The sequence below is a fragment of the Neophocaena asiaeorientalis genome, unplaced genomic scaffold (assembly GCF_003031525.2).
Source record: "Neophocaena asiaeorientalis asiaeorientalis breed wild unplaced genomic scaffold, Neophocaena_asiaeorientalis_V1.1 scaffold599, whole genome shotgun sequence".
NCBI lineage: Eukaryota > Metazoa > Chordata > Mammalia > Artiodactyla > Phocoenidae > Neophocaena > Neophocaena asiaeorientalis.
Window position 1 is genome coordinate 302,514 of NW_020173499.1, and position 18,057 is coordinate 320,570.

General features: G+C 54.9%; 1 protein-coding gene across 4 annotated transcripts in view; it reads left to right on the forward strand.

Moving 5' to 3' along the window:
* Positions 1–6: 6 nt before the first annotated feature.
* The window catches only part of SEPTIN8 (septin 8), a 25,359-nt gene continuing 7,308 nt past the window's right edge, over positions 7–18,057 (forward strand). Inside the window, exons 1-9 of one of the 4 annotated variants that reach the window (XM_024747609.1) lie at positions 7–72; positions 10,780–10,900; positions 11,949–12,144; positions 12,493–12,673; positions 13,687–13,848; positions 14,419–14,515; positions 14,713–14,881; positions 15,086–15,218; positions 15,320–15,510. In XM_024747609.1, the coding sequence (XP_024603377.1) occupies positions 11,978–12,144; positions 12,493–12,673; positions 13,687–13,848; positions 14,419–14,515; positions 14,713–14,881; positions 15,086–15,218; positions 15,320–15,510 (1,100 nt within the window). In that variant the 5' untranslated portion in view covers positions 7–72; positions 10,780–10,900; positions 11,949–11,977. Of the gene's footprint in view, positions 73–10,779; positions 10,901–11,948; positions 12,145–12,486; positions 12,674–13,686; positions 13,849–14,418; positions 14,516–14,712; positions 14,882–15,085; positions 15,219–15,319; positions 15,511–17,927; positions 18,055–18,057 lie in introns of those variants that run through there. The other 3 variants (XM_024747608.1, XM_024747607.1, XM_024747606.1) reach the window with 3 other exon arrangements.

Below are 18,057 nucleotides of genomic sequence, written 5' to 3' on the forward strand. Positions count from 1 at the left end.
CTGAAGCAGCCATTCCCCAGGAACTGGAGGGATTCCAGATTCAGCCCAGTGGATGTTTGGGCCCCAGTCCAGGTATGCCTTCTGCAGGGCTAACGTCTCTGGTGGTCCCTGTACAGATCTCTCTGGGCCTGAGCCAGCCAATAGCCAACTTCCCAAAGGCTTTCATAATTCACGCGGGGGAGAGGGGCCTTTTGGGGATTGTGTCTGCATGTCCCCTGATGTCTAAGGCTGGATTTGGGTGTGTCTGGGAGGTTGGGCTGTGACAGTGAAGGAAGCTGTGTCCTCTTGCCAGCATGTGAGGCCCTGGTTGGTGGTAAGGGGGAGGGAGGGCCCAGGGATGTTGGGGGTAGTGGGGAAATGCTAAATATGTGACTGATAAGGAATTGGTTCTGGGGCTAAATAAGGGATTCTGGACTTATGTAATTAATGCTATAAATATTGTCATCTGAACTTATATATGTAAATTTTCTCTTTAATCTAAAAATGTTGGTCTACTTTGGAAATATGCGTAAGTAAAGCAGGAACTCTTGGTTTCATAATTTTTAGACTTGGGTGTTTTATTCTCATTGGAGAGGGGCCTGCGAGTCAGTTCAGTAAGTTTAAACACAGGAGGGGCAGATTCAGAGGTTGGGCAAATCAGAGATTCACCCTACCCCTGCACTGTAAATGGGAATTTATGTACCCCAGGAGGGCTGTGCATGAATCCCAACAGACCTGCTGGTTAGCTGGAGGCCAAGAGAGCTGTGTGTGTTTGTACATCTCTGCCCGCGTGCCTGTGTGCATTTTCTGTGCCCAGCTGACCAGAAAGTTATGTCTGGGTCTTGTCTGTCTGTGGCCAGAGGTTACTCTAACAGTTGGTCTTGCAGGTGGGAGCAGTATGTAGAGTAACTAGAAACAGACTGCCTGATGTGAATCCTAGATTACTGCTTGTTGGCCTTGTGACCCTGGGCAAGTTGTTTAACCCCTCAGTGTTCTCATCTGTATAATGGAATAAAAATACTACCTCCCTCATAGGGTTATTGGAAGGATTTAATGAGAGTATCCAGGCGAGGTGCTTAGAGCAGTGTCTGGCACATGGTAAAGACACAATAAATAATACATGTTACTTAGTGCCCATGTGGATGTGAAGACTGGCCCTGTGTGTAAGAAGGCAGCAGAGAATGAGCTTGCTCCATCACACGGCACCCTCCCTAGGGGCTCCCATCACCACACGCGTCCAGAGATTATCCTCAGAGGCTGAGCTGAGAGGCCTAGCTGCAGTGGCAGGCACTGGGCTGGAAAGGCTCTTCCTTTGAAAGATTCCTGTGTTTGCTCTTAAACCATATCTGCAAGGATTTCAGGTATTATTGACATGGTGGGCCGAGGCACAGAGAGAGGATTGACTCAAATAAGGATGTACAGCCTGAGCTCAGGGGCCGTGGTTACTGTGCCAGGTTAAGCTGGATGGATGGACACCTTCCACACCCTTCACACTCTGAGTTGTCAGCCTCCTGGGAGGACATGGACATGGTTGAATTTGGGTGGAGACCTTGGGTTGGGTTTGGCCTGAATTTAGGAGTTTGGACTCCATTCTCCTCTCCTGCCTTGTCATCCTGGGAAAATCATTTCTTCCTTTATCTTGCTATAAAGTGGCAATAACCATACTGATATTCTTCAAAGAGTTTGTGGAAGTAATTGCAATCTATGGCATGTTTGGAGATATGTTAGGTGTCTCACTTGCTGCAGGGTTGAACTGGGTGTTAAGTGGCCATGAGGCTATAATCTGGTTGAGCTGTGGCAGGTTGACGCTGCCCCTCAGGCTAGCTCGGTGGTCAGACCAGCCCAGGAGGGCCTGGGAACTGTCCCAACCTGGAGCTTAGATGAACATATGGAATGGTACTTTGAGGTCAGTGTGTGCTGGGTTCCTATTCTCCATGTAGCATGATATAAAGATTGCAGGCTCAACAACCTTTACATTTTGGCTGGGCCTTGCTCAATCCTAGATCAGCCATGGGGTTACGGTCGAAATCTCCTAGGATGTGCATGTCTGGGACAGCCCTCTGGGGAGTCTGTTGCCTCTGGCCCTCCTTGGGCAGCCAGACTCCTGTCCATTCTTGCTCTGCCCCTCCTCCTTAATTGGTCCCAGACTCTGGGCCTTACTCTTTGTCTGCCCCAGGGGCCATCTCCTGTGTTTTTACTGTCAGAATCTCATGGGGCAGAGTTCAAACTCTATAGCGAGGGAGGATTGAGGGCCCAGGGAAAGTGGAGGTCTGAGGGGGAGAGGGAAGAAGCGTGCAGTATGGCAGCCTCGCGCCTGGCACTCCTCCCAGCCCATCGCTCCCCCCCACCCCCATCTCCGCTTTATCCCCAGCACCATCTGTCACTTCCGTTGTCACCCCTGTAATCTTGACACTTCCCCAAGAAGCAGGCTATCCAGGGAGTGCCTACTCTGTCCCTGAGGCAAGAGCTGGTGGGAAGGAATGTGGGAGGCAGCCCAGTGGGCCTGTCACAGAGTGGTGTCTCCCTGTCCTGTAAAAATGACCAGTAACCTCCTTGTTGAGCTGTTCCGAAGGAGAAGTAGGAGCTGAACAAGGTACATCTGTGCAGCTCTCAATGCCTGGTGGTATGGAGGGGTCTTAAGCGAGCGCCAACCTGCAAAGCTGCAGCTCTACCCTCTCCCCTTGGGAGGTGGGTCTGCCCTGCCCTGTCCCCCTCATGGGCATCATACCATGCTATGGGTGCTCACTTTAGCAAGGTCTGCCTGGGATCTGGACTGGAATGGGTCAGAGCAGGGAGACTGATGGGGAGGCATTGGTGATCCAAGGGAGCACATGAAAAGGGACTGAGCAGAGTAGGAACAGAGAAGGTGGCAAGAAGGAGACTGACCACAATGCCAACGATGCAGGAGAACTGATGGAGGCTTGGAGCACAGGGCCAGATATTTGTCAAAAGCTTTGGATGGCAGGGAGGGCACTGGATGCTTTGTGTCCATCATCTTGTTGATGCCAGCAGCCACGGTTGGGTGAGATGCAGACTCTGGTCATTGGCAAGTTTGGGCCTCAGACCCAGCCTCAGCCCCCAGTACCCCTTGAGATGACAGAGAGGGTGGAGCCCTCTGAGTTTTGAGCCCTAAGATGGGCTAGGTGGAGGTACATATTTGGGGCAGTAACTAGCACGAACGTTTCTGTGGCTCCGGTCCAGCTACCAGAAGGAAGCCACTGCAGGATGACAGAGCAAAGGGCCTGAGAACTGGCTGGTCTCTATGTGTCCCCTGCAGCCTCTCCAGTCTTCCTGCCTCTGTGCTGCTAGGTTGGGTCTTAGAATCCCCAGTCATGGCCCCCAAGGTACAAGCTTTGCCAGACAACTAGATATGGTGCTGTGCAGGCAGGAGGGAGACACATCTGCCAGGGGAAAGGATGCCTCCCAAGGTCAACATGCCCTCGTGATACAGGTGTTCTTTGCTAGAGCCATCTGCATCCTCAGGGCTCACGTGAGGAACCATGGCTGGGAAGAGGTGGTGGAGGACAGGGCAAGGGGCGTCTAGGCTGTAACACCAGTTGCCCTGGGTGGTATTGGGGCAAATTAGATATTCTCCTCCTCGGAACACATGGCTTCTAGATGGTTCTTGAGCCTTATCTTGGAAGCCACATCAGAGGGACAGACCAGGGGAGGAAGGAATAAGAGCCTATTTCAGATCATAGGTGCTGGCCACTTTCTGAGGGGCCTTCTGGGCTTGGACCACCTGAGGGCCGGGGTTCAGGAGGGACTGTGGGCCATGGACCTAAGTCCACTCACCAGACCTGGCTGTGGGGCCTGGGTACGAGTCTGACACTCTGCCTGGTGCTGGGGTGAATGGTGCAAGCAACAGAGAAGTACAGCAGTGCTGCCCCGAGCCTCTGCTGACCCATGTTGGTGCCCATGTATTTCTCTGCCCCTTCCCAGCACTGGCATCCATTGTGGGGTAGGAGGGGGGCATAGTCACCTTTGCTGCCTACATTCCTCTTTCCAAAGGTGGGGTCTCATTCACTGTGGAAAATAGATTGCCTCCATCCTGCGGTGTCCAGACCGCTGTGGCTTTCCCTGCTGTGGGGAAGTAGGGGGCTGCTGCTGGAGCCCCTGAGCCAAGTGGGAAAGTATGAACACCTGGGGTTCCAGTACCTTCTGTGGCCCAGAGTGCCTTCCCTATCTGCTCTGTGGTGGGATGGACCGTTCCCTCCCACGGGAGGGATGACATGACATCCCTGTGTCCTAGGCCTGGGGCGAGGTGGGTGGGCCCAGAGACCAGTAACCGTACTCTTGGCTTCTTGGAAACCTGATTTTGACATGAGAAGTGTGAAATAAGCCATCCCCAATTACTGAGTGGTAGTCCTGCTGTCTGTGTGCAGAAAGAGGGAGGAAAGTGCCTCTTAGTGAGACAGGGAAGCAGAGAAACTGGAGTATTGAGGTCAGGGCATGGGGTGACCTCGGTCTCCTGGGGGTACTTTTTTTTTTTTTTTTTAAGGTACGCGGGCCTCTCACTGCCGTGACCTCTCCCGCTGCAGAGCACAGGCTCCAGACGCACAGGCTCAGCGGCCATGGCTCACGGGCCCAGCCGCTCCGTGGCATGTGGGATCTTCCCGGACTGGGGCACAAACCCGTGTCCCCTGCATCAGCAGGCGGACTCTCAACCACTGCGCCACCAGGGTAGCCTTCCTGGGGGTACTTTTGCTCCCAAAGTCCCTTTGCTTCCCAGGATGGGGGAGAGGATGACTGGCCTTGAGAGAGTGACTGGTGATCTCCTCCTGGGGCCCAACTGCCATCTTGCCATTATTACCTCATCTGCCACCGTGCTGGCACCATGAAGGCTGATCCTGGCTTGCGTCTTCTCCCCAGGTTTGTTGCCACCTTAGGAGAGAGAGACACTTTGGTTCTCAGGTGTCCTCTTGACTGGGGACAGGTATATTCTGCCTCTGTTCTTCCCTCCTGGCCCAGGATAGCAGCATTCCCACCCCCACCCTCCTATGTACATCCCTGTAGTTATTTCCCGTAACCTTTGACCTGGGCTTAGAGGCTGGCTGTGGAATCCTGGGACCAGAGCCTAAGCCTTTCCTGGGAAAATTCCTAGGATTCCTCTCGGACTCAAGGACAGTTGTGCTATGACCATGGGTTCTGGCCAGGGGCCTCTGCTCTGGCTATTTAAGGCCCAGGCTGCTGAGAGTAGCTAGAGCCAGGGGTAGGGTGCTTTGTGCCAGGAACACAGGCGGAGAAGGCTCCCAGTGGCGCAATGACTCCTGGGTCCACTGCACAAGGACTTTATAGGGTCCCCCAGAGCTGGAGCTCTCCTGGGGAAAAGGCTTCCTGTCTGACTGCTGGGTGCTCAGGACAGTGGGTACTAGGCATGGGAGCCTGGGGGGAGAAAAGCATCTGAAGTCCAAGGCACTTGGAGAGGACTCTGTGGAAGACCTGGGGTAGGGGCTGTTCTTTGCCTAGGATTCAGGAGCCAAGTACACTAATGATGGGGTGCCATCTCTACTCCCACCCCAACAGCCAACCTCGTTTGGGAGGTTTGATCTCGGGGGGCTTTTTTCACCCATAGCTTCCTTGGCTCTACTGGTTTAGACATTCAGCAGATTTCCACTTTCTTTTGGATAAAATCCTGTTTTTGTGGGCAAGTGCGAGACATGGTTTCCCCCCAGGTCCCACCTCTCTTCTTGGTAAAAGGGACAGCTCCTTTTGTCTGGTGTTTGGGGCTGCTCCAGAAGGCTCAGACAGCGTTTCCTGGTCAGGAAAAGGATGTCCTATTTATCCACTGGGCTGCATAACAAAATGCCATTCTCTACTTTTTTCTGGACAACTGGGCATGGAGGAACGCAGTCAGCCTGAGCAGTTATTATTTTGGTTGTTGTCTTTGATGTGCCAAAGAAATGATGACATAGAAGCCCAGAGCCTGGCTTAGGAGCCAAAAGCTTGTTAGTGATCAGAGAGGGGCCCTGTGGAGTTTCCCATTGTGTGTGTAGAGTTCAGAGCTGCCATCTCTCTATCCTGGAGATTTGAGGACACTTTGAGCCCCCTGAGCTGGCACCCTGGGAGCTGGGTATGTGGAAAGGGCCAGAAGCAGCTGGGTCTGCCTCTCACCAGGGTCCGAGTTAAGTTGTCCAGCCTGAAGTCTCCTCCCGCAGAACAGTCTCCTGTGGGGCTCCATGCCCAAGAGTGCAGACTGGGTGTTTTGTCCTTCCAGGTCACCATTCTGCCAGACCCGGGGTTGCAGACTGTCAGACCATGGGTCAGGTCCAACCCCCAGACACGTTGAGTTGGACCCTCATGGTATTCTCCATTGGTAGTTGTTGCCAACCTTTGAAAACTAGTGGGTTTCGCAAAAAAATCTGGATTTCTGGATTCTCTTTAAAAAATTGGAAGATTTAGTAATGCTAGGTCTGCCTTCCCACAGTTGGCTGGAGTCACAAAACCATAGCCATCATGGACCGAGCACAGCCTCTTCAGTTCCCCACTCTTCCTGCCTCTCCCTGAGGGACCCCGCACTCAGCCAAGTCACCGGGTCTTTCATCCAATAGGCGGCAGAGTGATGTGGCTGGAAGTGTGGGTTTTACAGTCACACCATCTCCATTTAGATCCTGGCTTCACCCTCCTGAGCAGTGTCATCTTGGGAAAGTTACTTAGTCTCTTGGTGCCTCAATTGTCTATTTCTGTGCAGTGGGGATAATATACAGCCTACCTCATAGGGCTGATGTGTGGACTAAATGAGGTGAAATTAGAGTCACACCTGGTAAGCCCTTGATAACTGTTAGGTGTGGTGGTTGTTATTGTTACTATCCTGCTCCCCTTCATCCATTTACGTGGCCTGCCTGGCTGTCACAGCCGTTTGAGTGTAGACTGAATTAGACTGAGCCCCTGAGGTTAAGGATCTGGTGTCTTCGTCTCTTCATTAGTGGCTGTCCCAGTGCCTGGCACACAGTAGATGTGCCCAGCAGGCCTGTGTTGAGTGGCTGAATGAGTAAGTTGGGAGCATAGTAAGAGTAGGGGGTGCAGTGCAGCTGAGTGTTTGGGGCACGGGCTTGGCTGCTCTCAAACCCCTACTCTACCCTGATTAGTTCTTTAGCTTCTGTGCACCTCAGTTTCCTTACCTGTAAAATGGGCATAATAATGGTCTCTGCCACACGGCGTGGGGAAGGGCTGCGTAGGAGACTGTGTAAATCGCTTGGTTTAGTCTGCACAGGTGGACCTTGGTGAGGTGTTGGTGGCATCATTTGACATCCATTCCTTCCTGTGGTCGTAACACCACTTTTTCCTTCCCTGTCCTTACTCTCCTTGCTTTCTCCCTGTTCCTCTGCATTCAGAGGTTCACTTTGGGGGCTGTAGCAGTCAAGATGCTTTCAGTTGCAGGTAATAGATAGCCCCATTCAGCTAGCTTAAACAGTAAAGGGGAGATGTGGCCGGGGTAAAGGGAAAAGCTCAGAGGTAGGGCAGACACTGGCTCTCTCTCCTCTGTGATTTTCTTGGCTCAGCCATCCTCTGTGAGTGGGCTTCAGTCTTACGCTGGCTCCCCTAATGGCTACAAGATGGTCATAAAGGCTCAATCTGGGTCGCTTGCCTGTGCCTCACCAATCGTGCGATCATGCTAATTGGCTCAGGACTGTTAGGACCCAGCCCTGGAACTGGAGCTGAGGTCTTACCTGACAAATTGCAAGTAACCAGCGAGAGACCTGAAGTTCCTTTCTGAGTTGTGGTAGCTGAGATATGCCAGGGGTGCTTTGTAGGCTGCTGGCTCCTCCTAGGCTGAGACCCAACACAGGTCAATGGAGACACCTGGGCGGGCACCTTGGAGGGAGTGTCGCACCTTGGATCACATGTTGTTGTTGCCAGATATAGGATCGGGGAGGTTGGCATTAATAAGAGTCACACCTCAATAGAGCTGGGAGGTCAGATCAGTCTCCTGAGACCAGGGAATAACACTCTGTCCCCGTGAGGACCAGCGGCCATTCTTCTGTGTGTGGATGTGTGTGCGTGCACGCGTGCTCTGGAGATTGACACTCCCGTGGCCCCCGAGGCTCCTAAGCAGGATCGATTGCCCCAGGTCTGTGGCCCTTGGAGTGACAGAGTGTAGCCTGGGCAACAACTTGGGGACGAAGACCTCCCTGTATGTACACACTTCCCCAGAGAGAGCCCAGCTGTGTGAGTGAAGGCAGGCAGGGCTCGCTGAGCGTGGGTGGGTGGGCTTGTGTGAGACCCCTGAGTGCTGCTCTTAGCCTTTGGAGCCTGGGACTGTAAGAGAGTTGGGGAAAATCAGGAACAGGATGGCCTCTGATTCTGTGTAAGGACTCTGAAGCCGAGTGTGTGTGTGCGCGTGCGTGGCTTCCAGACAGCTGACTGGGTGGGTTTTGGCGGCAGACTACAGGATGTTGGATTGCATCCTGATTGTGTCACCCTTGGAAAAAGAGGATGAATAAACACATAGCCTTCTCTGCAAGCACAGCACGCCTTAAATTTTGGAGATTTTCAGTCTCGCCTGAAAAGAAAGCCCTAGACTAACTGTTCTGTCCTCCATTTGATCCTCAAGCTGCCACGAGCAGGTGGAACAGAGACCGAATAATGAAGCTCTGTGTAAGGTGGGCAGATACCCCTGATGCTGTGGCAGTGAAGACGGTGTTCAGTAACTTATAAGTGGTAGTGTTGTCTAGCACATTGGACATAGTGGTGGGAGGGTGGGAAGTGGGAAAGCTGACCTCCCCCAGCCTGCGGCCCACTTCAAGGAGCTCATGGAACAGTTGGAGAATCATGATGCATATAAAAAGGACAACTAATAGTGCAAGGAAATGGGGTCACAGCCAAGTGAGGGGTGTGGCATGTGCGTACTGGGGGGCCAAGTCAAAGCAGGTGCCAGGGAAAGGTAGAGTGAGCTCTGGAGCCTGGGGAAGGTGTCAAGTTTGAAAAGTATATCCAGAGATAACCAGCTGGGCAGGAACCAAGCCTGTGGAAAAGGTCTCAGATGGTAAAGGGCCCAGAATGCCATGCTAGGGGGTTTGAACCAGACCCAGCACTTCCTATGCTCCATTTACTGGTTTTGATGTGGCTACCAGTGAGAGGAAGCTGCCTTTGGGCCTCTTTGTTGTTATGTTTGCAGCCCTGGGGGGACCTGGGCTTGATTGGGAAGGTTGGGACTCATTCCGCTGGGGATGGGGGCAGGGAGAAAGGGTCAGCTATAAGAGCAGAGGCTCTGTTGAAAGAGGGTCATTGGAGGGAACTGCTTAGGGGTAACTCTGACTTGTTCAAGGGGATAGTACAGCTGCCCGGAGGGGCCATGTGGGGTCTAGGCTGCCCACACACACACTTGGGAGTCTTTGATGCAGGGATGCCATGACTGAGCTGGGGGAGGGGCCTGGGGGAAGGGGCAGGTAGGCATAATTAATGAAGAAGAGAGGGTTGGGTTTGAGTGCCAAGGGGCTCTGGTTGGGAGGAAAGAATGGTCAGAGGGTTCAGGCTGAGGCAACAGGCTGCGGCTGCAGAGAGGTCAGGGGGAGCGCAGATGCTCAGGAGATCCCTGTGCTGGAGGGCAGGGTGCCAGGGCCCTACTCTCTGGTCCTCAGCCCTCTCTGTTCACTGTGCCTATACCCACACAAGGGCTGCCACTGTCCTGATCAGTGCTTCTGGGACTGTCTTCAGTTGGGCCTGTTTCCTCCCCTCAGGAGCTGTGAGCTGGATGGCAGGATGAGACTTAGACCCCCTGTCCTGTCCTGTCCTGTCCTTGCTCTGTCGAGCTGGCAGTCAGGGCAGAGGGGCTTGGGAACAGAGGAGGCATGCTTCTGCCCTACGCGGAGCTGTCTGGGGCCTGCCCTCGAGAGGACCCAAACCTGGGGAGGATGAGCCTGGGAAGCTTCCGTCAGAGGACAGCATTCCACCCCCATTCCCAGGGAAGCAAAGAATCCACACAAATGGGAGCCTGACCTTGACGCTCTGCTTTGGGTCCCGGTGGGTTCTTTTTATAGTGCTCTGGGCCAGCTCACTGGCCCCTGCTCGCTCAGGACCTGCTGCCTGCCTCTCTGGGCAGGCCTCCACGTTCTCATCCAGAATCCTCTGTCTAAGCAACTAGGACTGGGGTGGGGCCGGGAGGACGGCAGGAGCCAGAGCCTGGGAGTCCCTGCAGAGTACCACTGAGGCCTCAGAGGCACAATGCCCCAGAGACTGGTCCTGAAACCCAGTGAGCGCCGGCCCCTTCAGCAGGGCCCACGTGTGCATTCCATGCTTGGGTGTGTGAGGAGCAAGGGGTGCCCGTGGAGGACTGTGAGCCCAGCCTGATGGGAGAGGCCCCCCGATAGTGCAAGTGTGAGGGGGTCAGGCCAAACCTGCCTCTGCTTGAGTCCTGCTTCAGTAGGAAGGGGCCATAGGAACATACACACCCTCTAATCTTGGCCTTTTGAAATCTTCGTTTAAGATCCAGGGACCATCTGGGGCCTCCTCCTGGGCAGGAGGGCAGGTGAGCCCTCAGGTAGCAGCCATAGGTCTTGGGGCCACCTGCCAGGAGACACCTCAGGCGTAGACATTCCTCGCCAGCCCAGGAGGAGCAAAGCCACACGTGAAAGGGCCTTTTCCCAGATAGAGTCATGGGTCCTGAGGCCCTGGGGCTCCCTCTGTGGAAACTTGGCCTGGAATTGGAGCTCCGATGCACTCACGATGTGTCGTGAGATGTGCTGAGGATTGAGACAAGGTTGGCAGTGGAGCGGGGATGGTGTGACTCAGGTTTAGCCTCCCCGCTACTTGGCCCCTCTTCCCTAGTGGGCTCACTGTCTCTCTCCTCTCTCTTGGCAGAATGCAGAGCCAGAGCCCCGGAGCCTCTCCCTGGGTGGCCATGTGGGTTTCGACAGCCTCCCCGACCAGCTGGTCAGCAAGTCGGTCACTCAGGGCTTCAGCTTCAACATCCTCTGTGTGGGTGAGTGTCATGCCTGGCCAGGGGGCAGCCTCAGACAGAGGATGGACGCGGGGCTTCTGGGAGATGGGGTGCTGCTGCCCTGACCACCTGTTGAGCTGCAAGGGGACCTCCCAGGCAGAGTGACACTTTGGGGGGTCAGGACGAGGCTTTGGTGGGTGTCTCTGCCAGGGTCAAAGATAGAGGTGGAGCCAGGGCCTGATTCAGTGTTTCCATGAAGAGTAAACTTGGAAAGAGTAAAAAGCTTGGAAGTGCTTTGAGTGTTTATCACAGTGGTTGGGATCCATTTGTTTGTTTGTTTATTTAAAAAACAGCTATTGTTGTTCCTACTATTTGTCAAGGACACTGTGGTAAACCAGACTGTCCCTGCATTACAGTGTTATGTAGTAAGAGCTCCAGTACACATCTAAACAAATACAGCCCCCAACAGGGAGGCTCTGGAAGGTTCCATGTGCCTCCGGGCCTGGAGCTCCCAGAGGGGACAAAAAGCTCTGCCAGACCCTCTACAGGTGCCCAAGCCCTGGCATCTGCCAGGATGTGGGTGCCCCTTGGAAAGCAGCCTTTCCTGAACCTCCCCCCTCCCATTAAAGCTTCGTGAAGTTGGGGCCACCCACAGCAGGTGAGCTGAGCCACTGGTGGCTTCAGACCCTGACCCTGCTGGCCCCGTGACCTTCCTGGGCCCAGGAGGGATGGTGTGCAGAGCAGGTGACCGGGTCCCATTGAGGCCAGCAGAGGCCAGTGTCTAGTGGTATCTCACAACTGCCTGGCTTTGTCTCTTCCCCACGCTCTGAGGAAACACCTACACACCCCATGTAGCCATGTCTTATGTCCAAGTCAGCCTTTTGGGTCTTCCTTCCATGTATTATTTCTGAGGCCACTGAGAAGGGATGGTTCATGAGGTTGGGGACAGTGGGGGATGGAGTGGGAGACCTGTCCCCCTCTCTTGTACAGAGGCCGAGGGTGCCTGAGCCCCACCTGGCTTACCCAACAGCCAGGGACAGCCCCAGTTCCAGCCTTTGACATCCCCTCTGCCCACTCCTTGCCCCCCCAGGGGAGACTGGCATTGGCAAGTCCACACTGATGAACACGCTCTTCAACACGACCTTTGAGACCGAGGAAGCCAGTCACCATGAGGAGTGTGTGCGCCTGCGGCCCCAGACCTACGACCTCCAAGAGAGCAACGTGCAGCTCAAGCTGACCATCGTGGATGCCGTGGGCTTCGGGGATCAGATCAATAAGGATGAGAGGCAAGCGGCAGGAAGGGCGGCCCGCCTGGTCTCTTCCCCGTCCCTCCACGTTGGCCGTGGTTCTAACACTCTGCCCGAGTGCTCTGCACTCCTCGCTGCCCCAGACAAGTAACCAAGCCCGCACTCCATGGGGGCCAGGGGAGGGCCGTTAGGAGAATATCTAAGGTCCTGAGGACCCCTTGGGGGACCAGGAGAAGGGGTTAGCCACCTGTACCCAGACAGGGATCCCCAGGTAGAAGCTGTTCGTTCCCACAGAGAGAAGGCTGGTGGGCAGCCTGGCTGGGCTCCAGGCCTTGCACCACGGCTCTGCTGCCTGCCTTCCAGTGACGGAGCCGTCTGTAGTTACAGGCCCATAGTCGACTACATCGATGCGCAGTTTGAAAACTACCTGCAGGAGGAGCTGAAGATCCGCCGTTCGCTCTTCGACTACCATGACACGAGGATCCACGTCTGCCTCTACTTCATCACGCCCACGGGGCACTCCCTCAAGTCCCTGGATCTGGTGACCATGAAGAAACTAGACAGCAAGGTCTGGCCCCCCTCCAGCTGATTCTGTGGGCTCCCCATCTTCCACAGAGGGGGTGTGTGGTTGGGGGCTTGTGGACAGCCCCCTGGGCTTGGTCCTCTCTGTATCTTCTCTTGCATCTGTCCCTATGGCTCCAGCCAGCCCCCATTGCTCTGGGCTCTTTCTCTAGATCTCTGTCCCCTGCGTCTGGCCCTGAGCCCATTCATTCCAGCTGAGTTGATTCTTATTCTCAGCCTGCTAGCTCCTGGCATCCTCTCCATCTCCCTAGAGTTACCTCCCCACCTCGCCCCCGTCCCTCTGCCCCTCTGACCCCACCTCCCCAGAGCATCCCAATTCTCTGCTCATTTTCTCTCTCTCAATTCCTAGTTCCTCTGCTGCCTTCACTTCCCCTGTCCTTCCTGCCGTGGCTTTCCCTTGGGGTCCTCCTGAGCACAGTAGAGATAGGAGAGTTAAGCCCCAGAATTAGAGTAGGAATGAGGAGTGGGTATTAAAAGGGCAGCTTCATGGGAATGACAGGAATGGCATGGGGTCCTGGAGGGTGTGCAGCCCCAGCGTCACCTGTCAGCTCTCACGTGACTGCTCCCCTCTCTCAGGAGTTAATTTTCACTGTGAACAATGGGATAACCTTGGCCTGGGAGATTTTGAGGTCTTCCTGTGGCTTCTGCTAATGGGTCATCTAACCTGCTTTGGGGGTGCTCAGCCCCCTACTGCTGGTCCTGTCAGGCCCCACACCTGTTAAGACCTTCAGAGCACTCTGGGTCAAAGCTGGGTATGCCCAAGGGAGTAATTTGGGGCTGGATGGAGGTTTGGGGCAGCCAGGGCTGTAAGAAACACTGCAGCCAATTGTTACAACCGGTCAGAATGGCCCCAGCTGGCTGGATTCAGGCCAGGACACCCCTTAGGAGCAGCTCCATCTCTCTGGCTTCCTGCCCGCCTGCCCAGGGGTGTGGCCTGAGCAGGGCTCTCCACAGTCAAGGAGCAACTCACCTGCTGACCCCTCTCCTCAATCCTGGCAGGTGAACATTATTCCCATCATCGCCAAAGCGGACACCATTTCCAAGAGTGAGCTCCACAAGTTCAAGATCAAGATCATGGGTGAGCTGGTCAGCAATGGGGTCCAGATCTACCAGTTTCCCACGGATGATGAAGCTGTTGCAGAGATTAATGCGGTCATGAATGTGAGTGTTGGGCAAGGGCCTTGGGGCTCTGGGGCCAGAGGGCTTGGAGCCAGCCCCAGGCCACTCTCTTTTCCCTGGGTTTCAACCTTAGCTCTCCAGGAAAGATGGGTGGGCATCTGGGAGCTGGCCAGTCCTGCATCTTCTGGACAGGAGATGGGAAGAATTGGGTATTGGGCTGGTACCGGGGCTTCCCCAGGTTTAAGTTTCCCAAGGTACGAACTCAGGGTTAGGACCTGAAACCTGCAGGAGCAAGCAGGCAGGATGCCAGGGCTTGGGAACTTGGAAGAGAGCCAGGCCCACAGGTCGTTTGAGAGAGCTTCTAGTGGCCCCTGGGGAGCCCAAGGGCTGAAAGAACACCCTAGAACAAGAGGAAAGGGGTTGCGGGTTCAGCCCACTCCCTTGTGTGGAGGTTCCAGGATATTTCTCCAAAGGAAAGCCGTCAAGTGAGCATCTGGCCAGGCCTTGTTCAGGTCTGGGCAACCCCTCCCTGGGGCCCAGGGGCAGTGAGGGTGGGTCTGTTCATTAGCCTGTGTCAGCTCAGTGCTCATGCACACTTGGGCCCCTTTCCAGGCACACCTGCCCTTTGCCGTGGTGGGCAGCACCGAGGAGGTGAAGGTGGGGAACAAGCTGGTGCGAGCACGGCAGTACCCTTGGGGCGTGGTGCAGGGTGAGTGTGTTGGTGAGAGCCCAGCCCCGGCTGGGGACCCGGACTCAGTCCCCTGTCCTGTGTCCTCACCGTGACCATCTGCTGCCTGTCCTCTCTCTGGAGTCTACCTCTAACACCCTAACCACTGTCCTGTGCCCCATCCTTCCTGTGCTGGTGGCTGGGAGCCTGCCTGATGCCCACGTGCCCTCTCCTTTCAGTGGAGAACGAAAATCACTGCGACTTCGTGAAGCTCCGGGAAATGTTGATCCGGGTGAACATGGAGGACCTCCGCGAGCAGACCCACAGTCGGCACTACGAGCTCTACCGGCGCTGCAAGTTGGAGGAGATGGGCTTCCAGGACAGCGATGGTGACAGCCAGCCTTTCAGGTGACAGCCTATCTCCCCAGCCACAGCCAGACTTGCCACGTCGGCATCTGTTCTGGGGGCTTGTGAGCTGGGGAGAGAGGCTGTTGGGACCCCAGCATCCTCTCCCCCCGATCCCCCATGCCCACGTGATTTCGCTTCTCTGGCTCTGCCCACTCCGTTCCGCCATAATCCCCGCGTTGGCCTCTTTTCTCTGGGTCTCCACAGCCTACAGGAGACATACGAGGCCAAGAGGAAAGAATTCCTGAGTGAGCTGCAGAGGAAGGAGGAGGAGATGAGGCAGATGTTCGTCAACAAAGTGAAGGAGACGGAGCTGGAGTTGAAGGAGAAGGAGAGAGAGGTGTGGGCGGGGCTTGAGGGTTGTGGTGAGGCCAGGCCAGGGAGGGCCCGGGCTCCTTCTGGGCCCACATGAAGCCCGGCCTCCCCGCCTTCTGCTCCCAGCTCCACGAGAAGTTTGAACACCTCAAGCGGGTCCACCAGGAAGAGAAGCGCAAGGTGGAGGAGAAGCGCCGGGAATTGGAGGAGGAGACCAACGCCTTCAACCGCAGGAAGGCGGCGGTGGAGGCCCTGCAGTCTCAGGCCCTGCACGCCACCTCGCAGCAGCCTCTGAGGAAGGACAAGGACAAGAAGAAGTAGGTGGCAGGCTCCCTGCCCTGCGCTGGCTCGCTCCCTCTCACTCTCGCTCACTCTCGCTGGCTCACCATTTTGCTCTCTCCTTTCACTTGCTCTCCCACCTCATTCTTGCTCACCTTTCTTCTTTCACTAGTGATCTTCATATCTCAAGATATCAAGCATTCATGCCCACTCTTGTATTTGTGCATGAGTGGCCCCTCTCTCCCTCTTCTACCCCACACCCTATTTCTCTCTCTCTCTCTCTGTGTGTGTCTTTCTCTCTCTCTCCTGCAGCCCCCTCAAGAGCTGGGTGGAGAAGGCTGGGCCACACAGGCAGGGAGTGGCCCCCGAGAGGGTGTAGGGTCTCAGGGAAAGTCTTTCAGGCCAGGAGGCGGTCAGGGCCTGGGAATGTTAGCATTTCTGGGCAGATTCCAAAAGCTCCTGTGGTTTCTGCTTGGACAGCCATGGTGCCTCCCCCTCAGTCCTGAAGCTGTGGACGTGGGCCCCATATTGGCAGGCAGGTGGTGACTGAGGACAGTGGAGACTTGAGCCCAGCCAGCACTGACCCCCTGGACACTATGATCTTGACCTGCTAAAGAGAAGGACAGCAGCTCCCTGTAGGGGCCCTGTGAGTCCTACTGGAGAGGAGGCTGCCCCTCAAGTAGAGGCTGGAGTTGTTCCTCTGAAGAGTACTCAGAGGAGAGAGAATTATAGGGGATGGGGTGGAGGCTTTTCTAGGAGTGCAGTCAATTTTGGCCAGGTGGGGGCCACTCTAAGTCCCTTCTCCTTGGTGTTTTTCATAGCCTGTTTCTACACTCACATCTGGAGTCCAGATGCCCTGGCTCCCGGGCAGTCTCCCTCTCCCTCGCCACTTCATTCAGTGTCCCACACAGCATCCCACTGTGGGGATCGCTCGTCTGTCCCTGCTTCTCCCTGCCCCTGCTCTGTGTCAGGTACCTTCCTTCTCTTGCCAGGTGTACCCATCTTGGTCCTCATTCTTGTTCTTCTTGGAATTCCATTTCCTCCTGGAGTGTTTGGGAATGTGTGTGTCCAGGCATTTCCTTCCTTGGTGGCAGTGGAGCCTTGTGGTTAGGGGCATGCAGCGCATGGCTAGCTGTGGCCCTGGGATGCTGCTTGTGGCCTTAACCTTCCACCTGCCCCCCAATATTGTGCTCCCTAACACACACACACGCATGACACATGTACACTGTCTTACTCTCTCCTGCCCCATCACATACATAGACTCAGACACATATCTACTAACACACACAGTCCCCAAGGCACACACGCACAGAGGCACAGACACATCTAAGGAAAATAAACTTAAGGAGCTTCTGGGGAAGACCAGGGGGACAAAGCCAGGCGTTTAGGAACTGGATGCTAGTTCTCATTCCCGAGGCCTGTCTTCTGCTTTGGAATAGACCCTGTAGTTTCCCGCATCCTGCTGACTGGTGGCTCCACCCCAGCTGCTGGCACGGCTGCGACAGATAAGCCCCTGCTCGTCCCCGGGGAGGACCCCAGCCCCACACTCCCCTCAGCCATGTAAATTTCCCTTCTGCTTTGCATTTGCTTCCAGCCCTGGTCCCATGTCCAGGTCTTGGTGAGCTCGGTGAGTGTGAGGGCTCTGTGAATTGGAACCTGTGTGGATTTCAAGCTGATGGCTCAGAAATCTTGTTTTTCCTGGGAGTGGGTATGCCACTCTATGAACCACATGCTGGCTCCTGAATTGACTTTTCCGTGCTCCCTGCCAGCTTATCCCAGGCCATCTCGTTTAAAAAAAAGCAGGCAGAGTCCCCTAGGAAATAAGCTATGGAGAAACCCCTCAAAAACAGAAGATCAAGGACCCGTGGCCAGGTCAGGGGATGAGGGCCAATGGGGTGGGGTGCAGGCTGGCTGCAAGGGCAACAGCACAGCTCAGGGTGGGGCTCATCACTGGTGTCAGGTCTCCCTGCTTTTTTCATGTGACCTGGGCCTGGAAAACAGGTCTTTTCTGTTTGCTGGACATTCCAGAAAGCTTCAGTCAGTTTGGCCTCTGGGAGAGAGTGCTCTCCTCCAATGCTGGCCTTGTGGAGGCCAGGAGTGGGGAAGGTGGGGTGGCTGGGAGCACCCCTTCCCCCCACCCTGGTCAGGGGAATGGGATGAGTCAGGAGTGCATTTGGGGGGACATTTTTTTGTGACCATTTAGTTGAATGGCTTTGACTGACTGTACTTATTCTTCAAATTTTAATTGATCTTTGCAAAATTACTTCCCTATCCGACCCTCAGCCTGGGATGCCATAAACTGAAGCGAATTCTCTGCTTTGCTTGTTACAAATGCCAAACTGACTGTCCTTTCCCAGTGTTCATCTTGCTGTCTTTTGCTTCTGTTTGATTTGGTCGTCTGTGTACCTTTTAATGTGTCTGTTTTTGTTCTGTTTGTTTTATTTTTATTTTTCAGTTAACGCACGCACAGACTTACATGTCAAGAGTGGACTTTAGACTTTCATGTGTTAAGTTGCTTGAGTTACACCTTGTGACCCTTCTCCCATAACATGGTGTGAGGACGGACTGGGAGCTGGTAGAGAGAG